The sequence below is a fragment of the Triturus cristatus genome, chromosome 8 (genome assembly GCF_964204655.1).
Source record: "Triturus cristatus chromosome 8, aTriCri1.1, whole genome shotgun sequence".
NCBI classification, from domain to species: Eukaryota; Metazoa; Chordata; class Amphibia; order Caudata; family Salamandridae; genus Triturus; species Triturus cristatus.
The window spans coordinates 1,199,626,262-1,199,648,410 of NC_140591.1; the positions used below are offsets into that span (position 1 = coordinate 1,199,626,262).

At 44.3% G+C, this 22,149-nt stretch overlaps 1 protein-coding gene across 2 annotated transcripts in view; it reads right to left on the reverse strand.

The window, feature by feature from the left end:
* The window catches only part of VWA3B (von Willebrand factor A domain containing 3B), a 983,684-nt gene that overhangs the window by 522,230 nt on the left and 439,305 nt on the right, over positions 1-22,149 (reverse strand). For both annotated transcript variants that reach the window (XM_085622889.1, XM_085622888.1), the window contains 2 exons: positions 16,923-17,053; positions 2,046-2,191 (listed from right to left, as the gene is read on the reverse strand). In XM_085622889.1, the coding sequence (XP_085479015.1) occupies positions 2,046-2,191; positions 16,923-17,053 (277 nt within the window). The remainder of the gene's footprint in view (positions 1-2,045; positions 2,192-16,922; positions 17,054-22,149) is intronic.

Here is a 22,149-nt window from a genome sequence, read left to right on the forward strand (position 1 = left end):
TACGTATATTATCTAGTTTTTGAAGCTTCACAATACCATAACTGTTATAGAAAAAATCCTAAGAGAAAAAAAACAATACATGTTCCAACCATAATGAAACTCTTAGGCCCTTAATAGTTGGGTAGATTTTGGTGGCGGGATATCAAAGGCCCAGAATTTGTGATAGTGGCTAGTATCCCCACACTAAAACCCACTCATTACAAGGTTTTTTCCACAAAATTAGTAATAACCACACGGGCCCAGGAATGCAGGTCCTTTTCAGCGAGAGTTTAATGGATTCTGGAGAAAAAACACCGTCAGTCTCCACCTGTCTGAGCTGGTGGCTAGAGTAAGTGCGAAGGCAGGTTTGGGTCAATGGTGGGGTCAGGAGTTAGGGTAGGGTAGGGGCACTCTAGGGGTACGTTATTCTGCCCCCCCCCCCCGTGTGGTGCTCTGAGCAGGGGGGTAGAACAGAGAAGAGTATACATAGTTCAGGGCTCTGTCATTGGCCCACAGCCGTCCTGCTTTCAGAAAAGGACAAGGGATGAGGGGCCCAGGGCCAGACTAAGGAGAGCATTGTATGCTCTCCCCATGATGCTGTAGGGGGGTAAATGGATACCATGATGTGTTCATGCCCTCAGTTGTTGCAGTGTTTCACCAGATGCACCCCTGCACCTGGTGAAACCAGCCTGTGCTTGTAGGCCAGGATATATTTTATCCAGAGTTTGCAGACCTGGAACTTTTAGACCCGGGCCACTCAGAATAGTGAGCAGCAGAACTAAACCCGGAGTTATGGCTCTGGGTGGAATACTGCTACTCATAAGAAGGGTCCTAGTGGCAAAAAGCAGCAGAAACATTTACAATGACACATAGTCAGTTTTCTGACCTGTTCAGTCTAATTCTGTTTATTGCAAAACACACTAAAACCATGCCTAGCACGTATGAACAATTGGACAAACCACAAGTGGTTATGCCTTAAAGCCTCAAACACTGAGGTTTACTATGTAGACCATGTCATACTTCCAACAGACCTCCCAACCTGTTCCTCCACCATCTCCTATTCAAAAGATCTGGCACTTGGGAGCCACTTTAAATGCCAAAATATTATAACACCAGATGAACAATATCCCTAACAATGTGTATTACCATCAATGTACTCAATATGAAATCTTGCCTCTGCTTAGCCTGCCTCCAAAGATTGAACTTGAGGTAGCTTGAGTAATCACCAGGATCCACTACAGAGTCATCACCAGGATCAACTACTGTCATGGTATCTGTGAGAGTCCACCTGCAAAGATGGTGGACAGCATCCAAAGACATAATGTAGCCTGCCTCCTCTTAGGCCTCAAACTAATGATCCACATTATGGATATGAATCTCTCTACTGGCTCCAAATAAAATTAAAGGCCAATTTCAACCCCGTATGCCTTGTGCACATGGACCTTCGTGGGCAAGCAGCCCCTAAACTTTCTAATCTAATGGTGCCATGACTACCAGATGCTGAAAGCTGGCCAATCAAAACATTCTTACATACAACCAGCAAGATATATGTGCTTGTCAGGCGCACACTGCATGTGCAAAGCTACTACTTCTGGAACTTGCTTGATTTACACACCCGAATTGAACGCAATGCTCAGAGATTAGACACTCCTCAACAAAAAAAACCTGTTACTACAGGTTTTTGTTCTGTATTACCAATGACCAATCTGGTTCAAGTGACTGGCTGCAGGTTTAGGTATTCACTGTGCTGTCTGGCATTCTCAACTCCAAATCCCTACTAACACTATCAGCACTACAGAAAAACAAATTCAAATGTATAAACAATATTTCTATCGGATGTCTGCAGGGAATTCTTTTTTCCACAAATGTACCACAAACACTCCCGTGGCACCATAATATTGCATAAACTCAAAAGCCACATATAGAAGTTCATTATACCCTTGTAGATCCCCAAATCATCTTGTTATCAATACATTGACATTTTCTTCAAGATAGAGTTTCAGTTTACAAACAAACTGTGACTTTGGTAAATATAATATTTAATAAGCTGAATATTAGAGACTTACCTGCATGCAGGGCTTTCTTCTTTTGCAATGACATGCTTGAGGCGAGAATGTGTAATTTACGACGATGAACACATGGTGATGTTGATGGGTATTCCACTGATGAGTGGGGCCTTTGCGTCTGCCTATGTTGAATATGTGACGTTTGCCTGAAATTCGAAGTAACACGTGCAAGTTAGCAGCCATCAATATCAGGCCTGACAATGGTGGTGCATACTAGTTTCCATAACGATGATCAACCTGCGTTTTTTAGGGGCCTGAAGTCAGCAAATGAAATACAAAGCTTAAATCTTCTTAAATGTAATCCCCAATTCACGGTACAATAAAGAGGGAAGAAAAGACGGTAGGAAGGGGAAAAACAAAGAAAAAATGCCAATATGCATTAAAACATTACAACCATTTCACCTCATCAATTAGCAGAATATCGGTCTAGGAATATCACTCAGATAAAGATATATTTATCTACAGAGTATTTTGTTGTAAAGAACAGATTCTGCAGTGTGTATGGAAACACTCATGGTTGATTCTAGCACCTATTTCCTTCCAGAATTGCCTGTCCAAAGAACAAGAGCACAAGATAGCTACATTTAAAATAATAAACTAAAAAACTAATTGGTAACCAGGTATAGAAACAGGAGAACGGGCGCTCAACAGACGTATCAGGCTGTAGTAATACAGACGTACAATCTATATTGGTGCTCCAAAAGGAGAGAGGTCGGTCACGAATTCAACCTCATAAATCCTCATACAAAGGGGATGAATCAAAATCAAATGGTCTACCCTGAGCACACTGTAATGTTTACTTAGATCCCCCCAAAATTTAATTGAGGTCTTCACATGTTGTTCCAAAAGTCCATATTATTTATTTCAGATTATTCAGGTTGTGTTTCCACAACATGCGGACGTACAATTTTCACAAATGAATAACAGCCAACACGTGTTTCGTCGTGCGTATTAACACACAATTGACTTCTTCAGGGCTGATAAGGTTAATAAACTAATCCACACAGACGAGTCCTCCTAGAAAACACCAGTTCATTCACTTGCTGAATCTAATCCTTGCACGTAAGGTCCTGGTAAATAGTCAATCTATTTAAATCACTGTATTCAATTTTCCACGCACTATAGTCTGATATGTTAAGATGCTGTCCCCCTTCTGTCTTAGAATGGGTGCATCTCCATTCTTCCAGAACAGTAAAGATTACAGTAGGTTATCCAACGATCACGCATTCATGACCGTAACTAACGAGGTTCCTCATCCGAGAATCCAAACCGCTGGCGTACACCTACTGTAATCTTACAGAAGGTACCCATGTACTGGTGTTTTCTAGGAGGACTCGTCCGTGTGGATTAGTTTATTAACCTTATCAGCCCTGAAGAAGTCAATTGTGTGTAAATACACACGACGAAACACGTGTTGGCTGTTTTTCATTTGTGAAAATTGTACTTCAGCAAGCTGTGGAAACACAACCTGAATAATCTGAAATAAAGAATATTGACTTTTAGGGCGTGGCTGTGAGCCGAACATGGCGGACGCGTCTCCATACAGCTCCGCAGTTCGCTCCTTCCAGGGACATCCTCCGCCATAATCCTGGTCCCAGACACTTGGCTTGGGTGAGCGGATTGCACGCGGGCACGCGGCGATCGTGCTGAGGTGCTTTAGAGGCAGCAGGGAGCCCGATTCGGGCGCCACACCCGCGACTTGCCAAACCGGCGGAGACCACGCACACATCAGCGGGCGGCTGTGGCCGAGCTGCAGCAGCCACGCTTCACAGGCAACGCGGCTGGGGCTGACACCATCCTGCCCGGCGGCCCCCTTGTAGCTGTGGATCGAGTCCCGGTCCTGAGAGGCGGCGGGGGGCGCACTACCATCGCGGCGCCCCTCCACCGGCTGTGTCTGCCTCCGATCCCCTGCTGCAGAGGCTTTGGGCCTGGTGAGGCCTACCCTGGGTCTAGATTTTACCAGTGGGGCCCTGCGGACCTCCAGACTGCTGTGGACTGCGGCTCTGCCTGAGGACTCCTGTGCACTACTTCATTGCGGTGAGCTGGGCGGGGGACCTGTAGGGCTAGACTCTGGCGCCCATTGCGCCCATCTACTGCTACCCCACGCGCCTGACCCCCTGAGGAGGACGGAGGGCTCCGCTGGTCGGGGCGGATTTGGACGGGCGAGTCGGCCCGTGCCAGCCAGCTTCCTCCCCCCAGACTAACGGCTGCCCGGGGGCTCTTTGAGGCGATACCTGTCCGCGCCGCCTGGGATTGGGCGTCCGGGCTGAGGACACGGTCGTGGCGCTCTGCCCCGCCCTTTGGTAGGTGGTGTACCCTACCGCTCCCCCCTTTATCTCTACCTCTGGCTGTGGCACTGACTGTTCTGGAGCAGACCCCCCACACCATCATGGGCAAGGGCAACCCCGGTGTGGTGGCACCCAAACAACCCGTCATCGACCAATACACCACAGCCACCCCAGTGGGTAAAGGTACCGTGGAGGGCGTCTCATCAGACACGGTGACACTCCTGGAGGCCATCAATCAGTCACAAATCGCCCTTGAGGCCCAGATCGGTGCGGTGAGGTCCGAAGTGTCGTTCCTCCGCCAGGACCTCCGGAAGGCAGTCGATCGAATCACCGAGGCTGAGACGAGGGTCTCCACAGTGGAGGATACTGTCTCCGCCCTCCAGAAGAAGGTCGACAAGCTGGCCATGGTATCTAGAGAACTGGCGGCTAGGGCCGAGAGTGCGGAAGGACGGGCCCGCCGCAACAACATCCGCCTGGTGGGTTTTCCGGAGGGTTGTGAGGGATCCTCGATGGGTGGCTTCCTCTCAGACTGGCTCAAGGCGCTGCTACCCGCAGACGACATCTCTTCCTGCTTCATGATTGAGAGGCCCCATCGCGCCCTGACCAGGAAGCCGTTGCCGGGGGAGCGCCCACGACCGGGTATTGCTCGCCTTCTTAATTACGCTGACCGCGATGCCATTCTTCGCTTTGCCAGGACACATAAGGAAAAAATGGTCTTTGAGTCCCATCCCATCATGGCCTTCCCGGACTACACCCGGACCGCCCAGCAGCAGCGTCAATCCTTTGTTGCAGCCAAGCGGCGGCTGCGCGATCTGAACCTATCCTATGCGCTCATGTTCCCGGCCCGTCTGAAGGTCATCTACAATTCAAAAACGTACTTCTTTGATACCCCGGAGGAGGTATTCGCGTGGACAGATGAGCAATGCCACCTGAAGCCACATTCTCTGCCCCCTCTGACTCTTCTCAAGGCTCGCATCGGAATGGCCGGCAGGGTGGAGACGCTACTTATCGATGACATCGATCCCGTTCCAACTGGCGCTCCCAGAATAAGAAAGACTCTGCAGACTGAGGCAGCCCGAGACTGTTGCTACATGCCGGGATATCCTGCCACTATGAGCTAGGGACTGCAGCTCTTTCCCTGGAGGGAGCGGGTCTTACACGCCTTCCCTGTTTTGAGTTCTCATGGGTAATGTTGGGGGGTAACCCTTGGAGAGTCCTCCAGGGTCTTCACGTTCGGGGGTCAGGACGAGATTCCTCCGCGACAGGTACTCCGTGTTTTAGGATGTATAGGGGTTTGGGGGAGGTGGGAGGGGCTGGAGGGGAATATGCTGTTTGTTTCACAGTTGTTCTTTATGATGCACTCACCACGATTTCCCATATGTCCACATTGTCCTCTGCTCTACACTCCACCGATGGTTCATGACACACACAGCTAATGGCACTCCCCTAGGAGATCTCAATATCGAGCCCTGGAATGTACGGGGCTTGTTGAATAAGATTAAAAGAGGGGCTGTACTGCACCTGGCAAAACGTTACTCAGCTGATGTCTTGCTGCTGCTAGAAACTCACATGCTAGGTAACAAGGCCCGTGTCTTTCTCGCTATGGATATGCCACGGTGTATCACTCCGGCTTCTCTAGGGGGGCACGTGGTACAGCCATACTTATTCACCGCAGAGTCCCATTTCAAGTTATTCAGCATTGGTCCGACCCGGGTGGCCGCTTTACGGCCGTTTCTGGCACCCTGGCTGGGGAACAGATTTCAATTGGGAGCATATACGCCCCACCTCCTCTCGGTCAGAAGTTCATTGACAGACTAACGCAACTCTGGGGGGCATTTCCCTGATGGTTTGACTATCCTCGGTGGGGACTGTAATGACGTAATGGCTCCCCCGGATAGGTGGCGGGCACGACCTCCGACCACCCCTCCTCCTAGGCCTAAACTTAACATCTTGGCGCATACATTGGGTTGGGCGGACACATGGCGGGCCTTTCATCCCTCTGAAGCTGGATTTACATATGCATCATCCGTACACCCCACCCTCTCCCGTCTAGATTACATGTTCCTCCCATGTAGCTACCTGCACCGGGTGTCACATACCTCTATCCTTCCACATGGCTTGTCCGATCACTCACCCATTCAGCTCAAACTCCGCCTGCAGACCAGTCGTTGGCGCATGTCTCCTTCGTTGCTTAGAGATTCCGGATATCAGGAGATGCTCCATCGAGCCACGGCAGATTATTACGCTTTCAACACCGGGTCCACTCAATCCCAGATAATTTTGTGGGAAGCCTTTAAACCTATGATTCAGGGGACTGATATCAGCTATCGCACTGGGGAAAAGCGGCGCCGCCTGGCACAGATTCAGACCTAGAAGATAGACAGCTTGCTCTCCAGGCCTCGTTAGAGGAGGGCTCCGACGCCGGTGCCCGCCGCAACCTGCTCCATGTCCAACAAGCAGCTGCACCAGCTGCTCACGGACAATGCCAAATATACCTGGCTGGCAACTCAGCACAGGATATATCAATGGGGCGGTAAATCCAGTCAGATGCTCCACAGACTATGTCAAGCAAGGGTCTCCCTGACGCAAGTCCCGTTATTGAGGTCCCCTGCTGGCGACATGTGCGCCTCCCCGGGGGCAGTGGTGCAGGCCTTTGCCGATTTCTATGCTGCCCTATATAGTGATTGTGAGGGATTCGCTGAACCGCTTATAGATGCTTTTCTTGTAGATATCCCTCCAAAGCGCCTCTCTGATGAGCAGCGAGATGTTCTCGACAAGCCCATCTCTTTGGAGGAGCTGTAGGCGGCCCTCACCAATACACACCCAGGCCGTGCACCGGGCCCCAACGGGTTCCCCTGCGATTTGTTGCGCCCCCATATGGGGACCGTCAGTCCCCACCTTCTTGGCGCGTTGCTCCAGGCGTTGCCCCCGACTGGCGCCATGCCGAAATTGTTGTTTTTCTCAAACTGGGTCACCCTCCGGAGGCCCCGGGCTCATACCGCCCCATATCCCTATTAAACTTCGAGCTGAAATTACTGGGGAAGGTGTTAGCTGATCGCCTCCACACCTGCATTCTAGACCTCGTTCACCCAGACCAGCCGGGCTTTATGCCGCAACGCTCCACCCGGCATAACATACGGCGCACGCACAATGCTGTTGCTGGGGCCCACCTTTTGTTGGACCTACCTTTTTAAACTTTTGGAAGCTGTCAACCTGGGGCCCCGGTTTCGCGCATATGTTAAATTGCTGTATACAGATCTTACAGCCTCGATTCGTGTGGCCGGCTACTGTTCTCCCTCCTTCCCCATCCGCAGGGGGACCAGACAGGGTTGCCCCCTATCTCCGCTTCTTTTCGCTTTAGCGATAGAGCCACTGGCTGCGTGGGTACGCTTGGATGCTTCAGATCTTGCGGGTGTTCGGTGAAACGACAGGACTACATGCCAACCCATCCAAGTCGAACCTTTTCCCCATATGCGGCGAACAGGGGAGTCAAACCTGGGCCTCACAGCTGGTCATTGCTGACGAGGGGTTCAAATACCTCGGTGTCCATATCACTAGATGTCCCACAATGGCGTGGTCGCGCAACATAGCCCCCTTGCTTCCAGCGGTATGTGAGGAGACGACGGTACGGTCCCACCTTCCCTTATCCTTATACGGCCGGTCCGCTATACTCAAAATGGTGTCCCTGCCACGCTTGCTTTATAAGCTGCAGAATTTGCCGTATCCTATCCCTCCGTCGTGGTTTCTTCAAATCTATGCGCTCCTAAATAGATTCCTCTGGGGGGAGGGGCAGTCCGGGCGACCTGTATCCAATCCATCTATTGCGGTGGCATTGCAGCAGCAGACGTACGGGCGTATTATTGGGCGTCTCAGCTCTTAGTCATTATTGAATGGTGGTACAACCCTCAGACTGATCCGGCCTATGCGGTGGAGTGGCGGAATACCCACTATTGGATCTCTTATACAGTAACTCATCCTTGGAGGCTCTTCCCCCGGCCTGCCGTACGGTAATCCAGATCTGGAGACGTGTATCCCGGTCCATGGGCTGGTGGGGTATGCTGACAGGCACGACTCCCCTTTGGCGGGGCAAGCACCTCCGGCCCGTCTCCACTCTAACCGGGTTCCATAGATGGGATACTATAGGAATATCTACATTAGGTGATGTGATGCGCGGGCCCATGCTTAAATCCTTTCAGAGGCTGCAGGAGGAGTTTGACCTACACAAGTCCCAGTTCCACAAGTATCTTCAGCTCCGCCATGCCCTATCCCCCCTGATAAAGCACCTTACGTCCTTACCCAAATTCCACCCACTAGAGGGCAGACTGTTGATGGGGGATCTGGGAGGACACAAAATCCACCAACTATATATGACCCTGACAACGCACTCCAAGACACACATACACCGGACTAGGACAGCGTGGGAGGCAGATTTACCGGCCCTCACTGACGATGACTGGACTGAGGCCCTTGCCAGCCCCAGGTATGCCACCGTCTCATCTAGGTACAGGTTGATTCAGTTTAAGTATCTTCACAGAGTATATTACACCCGCCTTCGCCTTTGGAAGATGGGGGCTATTCAGTCCCCTACCTGCGTCCGTTGTAATTCTGACGACGGGTCCTTCCTTCACACGGTCTGGAGCTGCACTGCACTACAACACTTTTGGTCGAGGGTGCTGTCCTGTCTGGGGCGGGTGTTATGCTGGGACCTCCCGGAGGATCCTCGACTAATACTTCTTCATGGCACGGAAGACATCGGGGGAAACAGATATAAGAGGCGCCTTCTATTCCTCGGTCTCACCATAGCCAAGCGCGACATTGCGCAGCATTGGAAGTCTTCCTCTCCCCCCGGGGTGGCAGCTTAGAAAACAGCCCTAGATAAATGTATGACGGCTGAAGTGGCGGTGTTTCAGGCACGGAGTTGCCCGCAGAAACATGGGAAGATTTGGACCAAGTGGGCTAAATACCGGGGTATTGACTTATCCATCCTTTCACAGTCAGCGAATCCAGACCCTATTGAAAGGCTAATCATCAATGACTCACCAATCTAATGTGCTCATTGGCTGTGGCAGTGGACATAGTTTTGTGATCGTGTATGTATTTATTGTTCCACGTGGGAAGTGTGGTGCAGGGTTGGGGGGAGGGGGGAGGGGTGGGATGTTGGATCGAATGTTTCGCATATCCTCTGGTGAGGTCCTCTTCGGTATCTTTTGTATCTACATTTCATCATATGTCTATATACCAATTACTGGGGTTCGCCCACTGGGTGTTATAAACTCAATAAAATGTGTTGTTAAAAAAAAAAGAATATGGACTTTTGGAACAACATGTGAAGACCTCAATTAAAAAAAAAATGTGATTTAAGTAAATACTACAGTGTGCTCAGGGTAGACCAATTTAATTTAAAATAATAACTTAATTTCTCAAAGCATTGTGGGAACAACTGTCTAACTAGCTATAAGATTTTTAGTAGTGAGATCTTTCCTTTCTGCTCCAGGTAAGAACCCATATTATTAAATCTTTATTTAGCTGTTTCAATGGCACACTTTGGGAAAGATAGGTCAGAGCCCTTAAAAATAAAAAAACTTAAAGTCTCTACATAGAGATTCTGGAAACTGCTGAAGACTCTTCTTTTTCAGTCAATGATATCTTTTGATTGAGATGCCTTTTTGTTTGAAGTGTTTTATATATACATAAACACTGTGCGATAATGGCAGTTCCTAGTGCAACTAACTTAGCCAACATTTCCAGTTTTCCCGTGGTCATTCCTTGCCTAGCAAATTCTAAAAAATACTGTTGCTCTCAGAAGCTCAACCTCTGATGTATATTGTGAAGATTACACTACCTGATAAGGAGTTTGTCCCTCTGTTCATCTCGTCAGGAGCACACCTTTACACCAGATTTCAGAAAAAAAACATCCTAAACCATTTCTGGCTTAAATCCAAACAAATCATTTTGGAAAAAATGTTATTTACACTCCTTCCTTATACAGAACAACATTCAAATATATCTGGTCAGAAACAATGGTAAATATACTATAGTGCTGCAGAAAATTACAATACAGAATTCCATATTTGATCTTTGAGATTGGTTCAAAGATTGGATAAACATTAAAAGCTATTGTACTATAGCCAAGACCCAAAAGAATATGACATTCGTCTCAGTTTCCAATATACATTTTTTGGACTCCTATATAGACCCAATAGCTGTGTTGCACTACACACAGTCTCCCAAAATGTATTCTTTGTACCTCAAGTAGCCAATGGAAGGCCTCAAGTACTTTGCATCATGCACTGGTGATAAAATCTGCTGCAAGGTTTGTACCATTTGTAGTAATTTTAAAATGTATTTAGGGGCCACATTGTTTGCTCTCAATTACTACACCACCAAGCCAACAGTTATTGTTTAGGAGACCTAGTCCTGGAAATAGGCTTTTTTTTATATTTAGAGGTTTTAGCAAAATTGGTTATCTAAAGAATGAACACAATGGCTTATTACGCATTTTCCTCATCTTTTAACCAGGATTCGTAATTGAGAAACTGATTTATAGTTGCTTAGCTTGTCATAGTGAGCATTAGAATTTTTAGTAGATATGTTACCATACCTCATTTTAGTTCTTCATGGACAAGAGCCCTTTGGAAGCATGTGCGAATTATTTTCACTATGCCTTGGTCTAGGTCATGGGTCCTCGCATAAATATTTTCCCAGGGGCCAAAATGTTTGGTCATTGATGTGATCGAGGGCCATATTAATGCCAGCAGGTTGGCAGTAAACGGTTGGGGGTGGGAGGTTGGGGGTAAATCGGCTGTAGCGAAGCATATACATCTAGTGGCTGAATTGCACAAAGTGAAACCAGAAAACCTGGGATTAATCCCAGCTTTCCCACTTAAATGAATTGTGTGATCCTAGACAATTGTTATATGTCACTTTCCCTGAGTCTTCTTCATTAGCACATACAAGAAGACATCGTAGTACAAGAATTCAGGATGTGCGCTGCACAAAACATTCTCCTGTGTTTGATTTAATAAGCTATAATGCTTTTCATGTATAATAAGAACCCTGGCCACCCAAAGAGTGCACATAACAAATGACTTTACCTCTTAGTTTACTATTGGCATTGTTGTCAGGGTGGGGGGAATGATGAATGTTACTAAATTCATATTTGAAAACTATCACTTTTAGAAAAATACTTCACAATGCACAATCATCTGATGCATTAAGTTGAAAAGGTTCTGCATGTTAATGATATACACATTTTGAACTCTGGAGAATTCTTATCATACTTTTAGACTTCTGCTACAAGATGTTTTTAAAAATGAAGGTGTTTATAAAGGTAAGTGGTGCAGGACATCCTAGTTACTTCCTTTCTTTAACTTTATTTAACCTTTGAACAAATACTTGCGGGTTTGCTTAGCATCTTTTTAATGGTAGTGTTGAGTTGAGTAAACAGTAGCCCAGTGTTGCTGGTGATCAGGGGGCCACATTTAAAGATCAAGAGGGACACATGCTGCCCCCGGGTCGTAATTTGAGTATCACTGGTCTAAATATTTGTGAAGAGCATGTTTAGTTTAGCTCTGTAAATGTGAAAATGAGAACTACCTTCTCTGTTAGAGTCGGAAGTGCCAATAAAGTATTAACAGATTAACACATTCACAGAAGCAAATAAAGTTTGTGTACTGGCATGGTCATTGTCTCTATCATTGTGTTTTCTTTAAAGAACATTTGTAAGTCATTGCACTAGAGCAGGTGTCTTCAACTAGTAGCTCCCAGACACCTTCAGAGTAGCTTGCAGCCTTGGGAATATTTTTAAATAGGCACAGGGTCACATTTATCTTTTAAAGTTAAGGGAAGGGTGTGTTTACTTTACATTATTATCAGCAGCTGCAGATAGCAGGCCCTGATAATGAGCAGTGCTCAGTCAGATTTATTACCCAGGGCACAGAGGTGAAGAACTGAGGTTTTTTAATTAAATAAAAGCCCTTGTCAACTCAGTATTGGAGTGTGAGAACATTATGATGTTTCTGAATGCTTTTAAAGGTGAGAAAATTCAAATGGAAATGTCCTTTAACGATTAACTTCATTTTAATTGTCTCTCATTTCCTACTGTTGTCCTACAGGCAGAAGGCCTTTTGCTCCCAGTGACTGGTAGGCACTGTGCTATATATATATATATATATTACTAAAAAATACGTGAAGAAAAATATTTCTATAAAACATTAAGGGCCTAATTACGAGTTTGGCGGTCCATAGGACCGCCAAACTCACAGTGGAGGTGGTGGTGGCAGTCGGAGACCGCTGCACTAGCGGTCTGACCACCCTATTATGAGTACGGTGGTCGGTCGTTGCTGGCGTTTGTCCACCCGGAGGCCTCTACATTCTGGGGACATGGTGACGTCCGCTGGGTCACTGACTTGGGGCCTGGGTGGCAGCCGGCATAGCTGTGGAGTGGGCTAGATCACAGCGCCATCCTCTACCGTTGATAGCATGCACCTGAGACACCTCTAAAACTAAAAAGCACATACGTAACATTCCGCGCCTACTCCCTTCACAACGCACACACCCCCCCTTCTGCGCGCATGTCATCCTGAATAATGCCGCCGGACCTCCGGGTTGTCGGCTAAATGGCTGTGTTCTTATCTCTGGAGATGTACACTTTATTTAACTGCTTTGCCACCTGGACGGTGAATGTGCGTTGTAAGATGGCATAAATGTGCACAATAAAGGTTTTCAAAAAAAAAAAAAAAATGAGTACGGTGGTCGGACCTCCATTGGACCACCGCAACCTCCAGGGATCTGAGATCTTGAGGCCGCTGCGGCACCACCAAGCATATTACGAGTTTCATCCCTGCCAACGGTTTCATGGCGGTTCTCCCACCATGAAACTGCTGACAGTGAGGAAACATGCCCCTATGCATGGGGGTGCATGAAGGGGGCACATGCAGTGCAGGAATGTGCCTTGGTGGTCCCACGGCGGCACAGTTCTAAGGTTCACAGATGAGCCATTGTACTGCACCACCGCAGGACCGCAATGCCGCCCGCCTGACCACAAAATGACTTGTAAACGAACGGGCGGCATTGAGGTATTGCGGTGTGGGAGCGGGACGGTGGCATGGCGGCCCGCTCCCACACTGCCAAACTCATAATTAGGCCCTAAGTCTTAACGTCTTTCTCCACTTTCAATTAAACCAATAACATCTTAATGGTTTATGAAGCATGTTTCTTCACTTAAAATTCCTCCCATTTAAGCAAATAGCTGTATTTTTCTGTTATAAATATGGCACCATGTCCAAAGGTCACTGGGAGCAAGGTGCAAGGTGTTTGTAAATGGGACTCTTGGAAATGGGAGTAAATGTAAATAACTTGTTTAATGGAATCCATAAAAACATAAAGTTATCCCTTCAGTTTAATTTTCTCAAAGTGTCGCCTTAACACACAGCTGGCATCTTCCTCCCAGTGGCTGGCAGACACAGTGCCATATTTATATCTGAAAAATACACCCATTATTTTAAGTAGTAGAAATCTAAAGTACAGAAAATATTTCATATTATGAACATTTTTGCAGAACACCTTTCCTGCACTTTAAAGTTCTCCCATTTAAAAAAATGGTTGTAGGTTTGTGTTATACATGTAACAATGCCACTTATGGCAAAAGGTATGTCCTGTGCCACAAGTACATACGACACAGGATCTCAGTCACCTATACACATATATCCCATTCATACACACACATGTCCATACCTCCCCAAAGACCACAGTCTCACTGACACACATAGCAGCCTTGTCATAGTGCCCCTCTTCAAAGTATTTTGTTCAGACCATAGTATCTGGCTTTATGAACATTAGGATTAAAGTCAGTGAAGCTAGGTGTGGAGGTGTCTGGTAACAATGCGCAGATTTCTTGGCCTTCAAAAGCTCACAATGATTTTCACTGATCAGAAGTAGCTCGCACTACAGAAAATGTTGGAGAGCCCTGCTCTAAAGCAAGTATCCTACTGTGCTACGTGAGAATGTAGCTGCTGCACCAAGTTACCCCAGAATGATTAATATTCCCTACCAAACTTTTTAGATGTAAGTATGTGCGCAGTTTGGTAATGTTCCTCCTATTCCTGCAGGCTTGGCCACATAAATGAGCAGCACATTTCTCAGTGGTAGCAAAGGTTACGAATATCAAGTCAAATAAGCATATGTGTGTATTTAGTTCAGGAAGGCAAGTAGATCTTCTCTGACATTTAGCACAGTGGTTTCAGTCACATGCCACAGTCAGAAGCCTTCACTGATAGCAGCTCAGGGGTTCGGGAGGAGTGTTGTGGCCACCATATCTCATACTTTTGTGATAAGGGGTAAGTGAGATGGGATAGTAGTTTGCCCAGAATTCTGGATCCTCATTGAATTAGTTTGAGTAGAATGAGGATTGCATGCTTCAGCTAAATCAGCAGTTGATTACAATGTGTTGATGAAGCCCGTTATGCAGTTGTTAATTATACATCTTAAGAACAACATTAAGCTATCACATGGGTCTTGAGAAGGTGCTGGGTCCAAAAATTATTTAAAAGGAACCTCATTTTTATCTTGATCTTAAAGTGCTCTTCATTGGAGTTTATTTCAGAGATGTAATATTGGGGTTTTCCATTCTCACTTACATACTCTCTGTATCTCTTGCTCTCTTTTTCGCTGTCTCTCTCAATTCCATGAGCTCTCCATTTACTGATCTGGTGCAAGAGTGCCTTTGTGTACTTCTTCAGAGGTAACGCTTCTCATAGATTGGTATTCAGTGACCTTGTATTGAGAGCCATAGGGCACCTGAAGTAATGGCAGTACAACCTGCCCAAACTTTGCAGGCATTGCCAGGTTTGTGTTTTGTCTGGGGAACAGCATCCTCAAATGGCTTTGAGAAAGAGCTTGGGGTCTCAAGACTGCAAGGATGGCTGGGGTATGTTCTCAGCCCATATTCTCACATGGGTTTGAGCAAGGACTATAAAGTCACATTAGCCAAAGAAAAGGTTGACACCAGTTTAAAGGAGGGCACTGCAATCTCAGGCAGCCAGTATAGTGGTGGGGTTCTTAAGGTTCATTTGTGCTTTACCACAGGTTTTCTGTTCTTGAGCCATGCTAACCAGCTGGTCTTTGGAGCCGGCGTCTATGTCTCACTGGTGGGGCATGATATCAGTGAGAGGGTATTGGCACTGCCTATATAGGGGCTCAAAAAGGGGAAATACAGTCAAGATGAGATGCAACGTGAAATTTTGAATTTTATTTGTGATGACTGTTTAATCAATATGTATAATAATGGCTATTAAGGTATTGTTTTATTGTTTTTTATAGTGACCCCCGACGAAGGGCGTTTGTAGCCCGAAATGCATTGGGTTTAACAATAAACACTGTCTTGGATGAATCTTGCATCAGTCGTATTCTTATAAGAGGCCCGGATGGGCACAATTTGAATATGAGAAGCCTGGAAAATTGCACATTATTCAGCGTGTGGACTAAAATCTCGAGCTGTTTAAAAAGAGAGAAAAAAGTTGGATTAAATGGAATAAGGTGAAAAAAATGGAGGAAGACATGAAATAGCGCCACAGAGGTTGAACATAGCTGTGCGTCTGGCTGGGGTGAGAGGACGCCCCATTTCAAGTTGTTGTAGTTTAAAGGTGCCATTTGGGCACGGCACTCAACCAGTTTGCACGCAATCATGGAATATTACGATAAAGATGGATAAGTATGTTTTAAAAGAGGTGTGCATCCCTTCTCCAGTATTGATGTTCACTGGTGGGGCTAACATTGCCTGTCATCTAATTACATGTGGTACAATTAATGATGAATTGTTTGACCAACTTTTAATCTATGGCATTGCTTACCTGGTTCTAGTAAGTTTTATTCAGCAATACTCGTCTGGAGGTGGCCGTTCTTCAGAGAAAGTCTTTTTGGCACACCTTATTCTCAGGGGAACTACAGTCCATGATTTACAGAAAATTCCATTTCAATTTCCCTGTTTTTTCATCTAGATACTCTTTTGCAAGATGGCTAGGAAATACCTCATGGTCTGATTCTTTTTTCCTTCCAGGTCAGTTCCTACCACCAGTACTTCAACTTTATCATACCTTCCTTAAATCCTTTTTCATCTGTCCTAGAGGTTTCTCCTGATTACCAGGTATTTGTTCTGAAGAAATCAGTTTGCCATTCAGTTTCTTTTCTCTCTGTCAAGCCACAACCTATGTGTGCTAATTTGATGACTTCAGGGTGACAGAGGGAAATGTCAGCTCTTGTCTTCGAGGAAAGACATAGATGCTTGTTCCAAAAAGACCTGTGATTGACAACATTCCATTTTATGGACTCCTTCTTCCATTTTGTCACCAATACATGGAGACTGCTTAGAGGTATAGTACACTTAGCACAATTTTCTATTTGCTCATGTTCTGAGGCTTGGAGGTGGCCAAAAACACATATCTATTATTTTTTATATTTTCCCACACTATTTGAAACGTTCTGATCTGAAACCACTGTTACCAACATGGTAATAGGTGTAAATGTACCGTTAAATCAGATGTCATTGTCCTAGTGTAGCAAAAAGCAATGGCATTGTGAAGGAATTACTCACTTATGGTTTAGGCCATTTTCTCCATTGTGATACCAGTCCAACATGAGGCACTCAGCATAAAGTTTTTGCACTTTCTCCAAATCATTCTTTCCCGTCTCAATCTCTTTAGTTAAGAGGTGAATGTCTTCACTCTGCAAAAAGAAAATGACAATTTGTTATTATAGATATTGCCCAAAAAGAAAGGAGGAAGAACGATGAATGGTCTCAACCCGCCTCAAAAATGTTATTTTATTCAATACATTTGAAAAATGGCTTACCTCGAACAAAGGATAATAAATGAAGTAGGCTGTAAGAAACCTCGAAGAAGTATAAAGTCATTCACATTTCTCTTAAATAAATGCATCCAGGTATTACTTTGGTTTCAACAATTGAGGTCATCAAGACATAACTATTATTTAAAAAATAAAGTGCTAAGACACTATTGAGAATACAGATACAGGGAGTCTCAAAACTATGAATCTGCTCATAGGGCTCACCAACCACCACTGAATGGGGATTAGAATTTAACTGGTGTAATATGCTGGCTTTATGGTTGATCCTGGAAGGGCCAGGGTTTCAGTTAGAATCTCTGAGTTTTATCTTCATGACTACCGTAGCTGGCCAATTATTATGATGCCATTTTGCCTTTATATAGAAGTGATCTTTTTACAGAACACATGTTATGTCAGTTGAAAGAAAGTTTTGAATGCATGAAACAAGCCAAGACTGATATCTTAATTCTGGTGATATATACGATTCTACTGCATTTTCCATCTACTGGACTCCTATCCTTGGAGCCCCAGGGTCCACGATTCTGAAGAACCAACTGAAGATTACAGTTGGCATGAGCGCTAAAGCTGAGTTTACTGTAATAGCACCTATAATTTCCTACATACAGTAAAATCTGTATGCAAAATATATCAATTAATTTCAAATAAAAATATTTGTGCTCATCAAATGAAGCATTTACAAAGATAACTGATTGCTTAGCAGATTTCAACTATTTTAGCTTCCTTAAAAAGTGCAAGGGTATTTATTTTGGGAAGTAGAAATGCCATATTTTCCACAAACAAAATCTCCACGCCACAGAAAGACAACAAGCAATATGGTGTTGACTGGTTCATAACAGAATATATACTAATAATGCAATAACAAAATAATCTTCATATCCCGATCTCTATTGCAGTAATTGCCTGAAATATCCTCACCTGCAGCTATGTAATGTGAGAGTTGATCATTGAATGTTTTGTATCCTAAAACTCAGTGTCTCAGTTAACTTTTTATATGGTTTTAATTTAATTTATAGGAAACGGTTTTGTGGCTCTCCTGATGAAGGCACAATGTGCGCCGAAACGCCTGTAGAAGACCCATTGTTAACCTACTGTCTTATGTCCTTTTTTGTCTTTGTCTTTATGAGAAATATAAATCATTTTGTTCATGGCGTTTATTGATATAATTTTTGGAGTTTGTTAATTTGCTTTTTACATGTTATTGCTCTCACACATTGTGTTCATTATATGTTATGTTCATTGTTTGTTGTATACACATCTAACAATGTTTTTAAGAAAATAAGAATAAAAATATGAGATTTTACTATATCTAGGTAGTGACACTGAGTTCACTATATTATGTTTTGTTCTTGATATGAGTTGTTGATTGTTGTCTGACCTTTTGATTGCCTGGGGATTTAACCTAAAAAATGGGAGAGGTAATACTTCAATATATTTAGATATTATATGCCTTCATTTCATGGGAAGATAGATGAGTGGGTAAATACAAGAATATGACAATGGGTGGATAAATGAATACATAAGTACAAGGATGTGTGACAGAGTGTATGTATAATGGAGTACTGAGTGCGTAAATTCTCCTGTGACTGAAAATGTACTTTCAGTTACATTTCAGACGTCTTTGCAGTGCCAATGATTGTTCCAAAATGAACAGTGATTAGGAGATATTTATGGCAACATCTTTGTTTTTGCATGCTTTAGTTCATTACAGGAAAGAATCTTTCTGAATGTAACTACTCATTCTGAGCTAAAACATTTTTTAACTGACTTACATTAAACAGATCCTAATATGTTTTTGTAAAAAATTACTAACTATTTTCTGCTGTGTTTCATTTTGTGATACAGATTCTGGTTTTATTCTTCATGTCTACAAACTAGCTATATCTTTCACCTGAAGGAACAAGCCATCAAGGTTTTAAGCGTTTTGTGAGAAGGGCGACGGTATGACCATGTATTATTAGAAATAAGATACCCTCTGTGGTCCTTTCATAGGATATTGCAAGTCTCCTTGGAAATCCATGACCTTACAGAGGAACTCAACTTTCAACCTCATTCCTTAAATGGTCATGCAAGTTTCAAGTGACTTGCATTATTTGTATAATGTAATGCAGGTGTTGCTTAGCCATATAGCGTAACGCAAGCCTCTGCTGCCCCTTTGGTGCAGGCGGTCCTGAATCATTCAAGAGCCCAGATCCTTTGAAAGGCCCCAAATCAGTTCAAGGTCAATGAATATTTGTGAGGTATGAGAGACTCTGGAGCCTCTCTTCAAATGCTGCAGGGGACCCCATTGTTGTATATTACGCAACTGCCACCAGGAAAACTCCATCTCCAGCACAAGCAAGATAAAAAAAAAATTAAAACAATGAATTTTGTCAGCACTATCAAACTAGGGCCTGGCATTTTCAAGTAGGCTAAGGGCCAGTGACAAATTCTTTAAACAGTCATCTACTACTAGAAAATCCCATCCCTTTCAGGCATTACTGTCGATATTGTTCTTAATCATCCGCAAATTACTTTCAGTAGAAATTTAGATAGACTTGGTGTAGCACAAGCAGGATTTCCCCTTACAATAGAAATGGAGTGCAAATGCGGTGTTGCTGGTGGAGCAGCGTAATTTAATATCAAACCCTTGATATGCAACGTATATATACTTAATGTGTTTAACTGTATTACATTGTGTGCATTTTATTAATCAATTGCAGTAAGTGGCTGTATATTCATTTTAATGAGAGCCACCCATATATTTAGCTGAATTATAATAAATGTATTCAGTGTGAGAGAAAAAGTTTACCTTTTTTAATAAGTTTTTCATATGATCGTTCATGCAAACTGTATTCATACAGAATCTGATTTAACCCTAATGCTGTCCTAATTTTAACTAGGCCTAAGTGCAAATTTTCATTTTGTAAAATGTTCTGCATAGTGTTTTGTTTTCTCTCCACTTAAGATGCTTGATCAATGGGCTCATTTAAGTAAGAATAAATTTATTGTTTCAACTGCTAGAGTAGGAAAGACTGATCTGTTAATTAAAAATTGGCCTCGGATATGGAGACTGAGAAGGTGTGAGAAGCCATCCTGTACCAGGCAGGCCGTCCTGATGTTACAGCCAAGGTCGTCTGTCTTTTGATTGATTTATTCGGAGGAAGATGATAAGAAGAAGCCTTCTGAAATCTTCTTTCATGCTTTAATTGTGTGCTTTTCAGAATACCAGACCAGACCCTGCCCTGACATTTGCTTAGAGAAGACTGCTTCTTGACTCTGCTGATTGCCCAAGTCTAGAGTGTTAAGCTTCACGCTTGAAAACTCACTGTTCTTTCTATTGAACCTAAAATCAGGTTCATCTGTTGTTGATACCTCCATCATAGAATTTCCCCTTTCCACTTTCAATACTTTATTTGGAATAGGGAAGTTCCTTTATGGAGCCTGCTTGGGTGATATTTTGCTTGCAGTAAGATCATTTATTTTGAATATTCATTTTGATCATATATAAAGTCAGACTGCTTGATCATTTAAACATGTATGCTCGGACCGTATTTTTTTTTTAAGTTTCTCATTGATTTACTTGTAATCTGAACTGAATTTGTTAATAAAACCATTACAGTTTTGACACCATCCTATCAGTCGTTCTGTCATACCATATTGGTTTTACTGTGATTGAGATACATTGCTGATGTTATCTCCTGTCTTACATTTCAAGTCGACAATCAAAGGTCCATATTTCAGTCCAGTTTCAGTCTATACATCATCACACGTTTAAGGGCATTTTATTATACAGACCCCCGGGACCTAGGAGCGTTTTCCCATACTCTATTAGTAATCTGCTGGAAGAGGGGCTCTGTACTGATTCCTTCACAATCTTTGGTGATTTTAATTATTATTTAGAAACATTGATGGACCCAGATACAGTGGCCCTTATGGATCTGATGAAGAGTGCTGACCTAAGTCAACAGGTGACGGGCCCCACGCATATGGCAGGTCACACTTTGGATGGGATCTTCACCAACCACCCTCAATTGCGATATACGGGCTCCTTGCCTCTGACTTGGACAGACCATGCGGCTGTGCACTTTGAACTAACCCTGGCCATGCAGAACAAGACTGAGAAGGGTACTAAGACTCAGATTAAAAGCAGAGCCTGGAAAAAAAATCGAGAGTACGGACCTACAGGATGCACTTATTGCATCTGTTGGTCAGATACCCTCAGGAATAGAGGAGGCCGTCTCTCACTACAAATCCTGGGTGGAGTCAGCCTGCAATAAACTCGCCCCAGTCAAGACGTTTTGCCCTAGAAGGTCCCATCCTACAGCTCCCTGGTACTCAGAAGAACTAAGGAGACAAAAACACTCCTGTAAGTTTCTAGAGTGGAGCTGGAGGAAAGAATATAAGGACGAGGAGAAAAAGAGCTATAGACAAAGTCTCGCCATTTATAAGCAACTCTTATTCGATGCTAAGAAAAAGTTTACAAATAAAATTAATTTAGCAAAAAATTCTACTAAAGAACTTTTTAAAACTGTCTCAAGTCTGGCCTCCCCAAGCCCGACAAAAATTGAGGCAAGTCAGGAACTATGTGATGACATTGCCAGGTCATGTTCTTGGACTTTAGCCACCCAAGCCCAGGAGGAGCAGGACAGGTGATGGAGGGTAGGAGACTAGCTCCTGATCCCACCCTGGTTTTTGATAAATTCGGGCCATTGTCCACAATTGACACTGAGAAGCTGCTCCAGGCTCCCCTTATGATCCTTGTCCAGTCTCAGTGATCAAACAAGTCCCGGTACCAGTGGCCCTTTTGCTCACCCCTTTGTTCAATTCAATGTTTGAAGCTGGGCACTTCCCTAGATCCTGGAAGCAGACCTCGAAATTGCCTCTGCTAAAAAAGCCCAATTTGCACCCACAGGAGCCTAGTAATCTTTGACCCATATCACGCCTCCCTTTACCTGCAAAATTGGTAGAGAAAACCA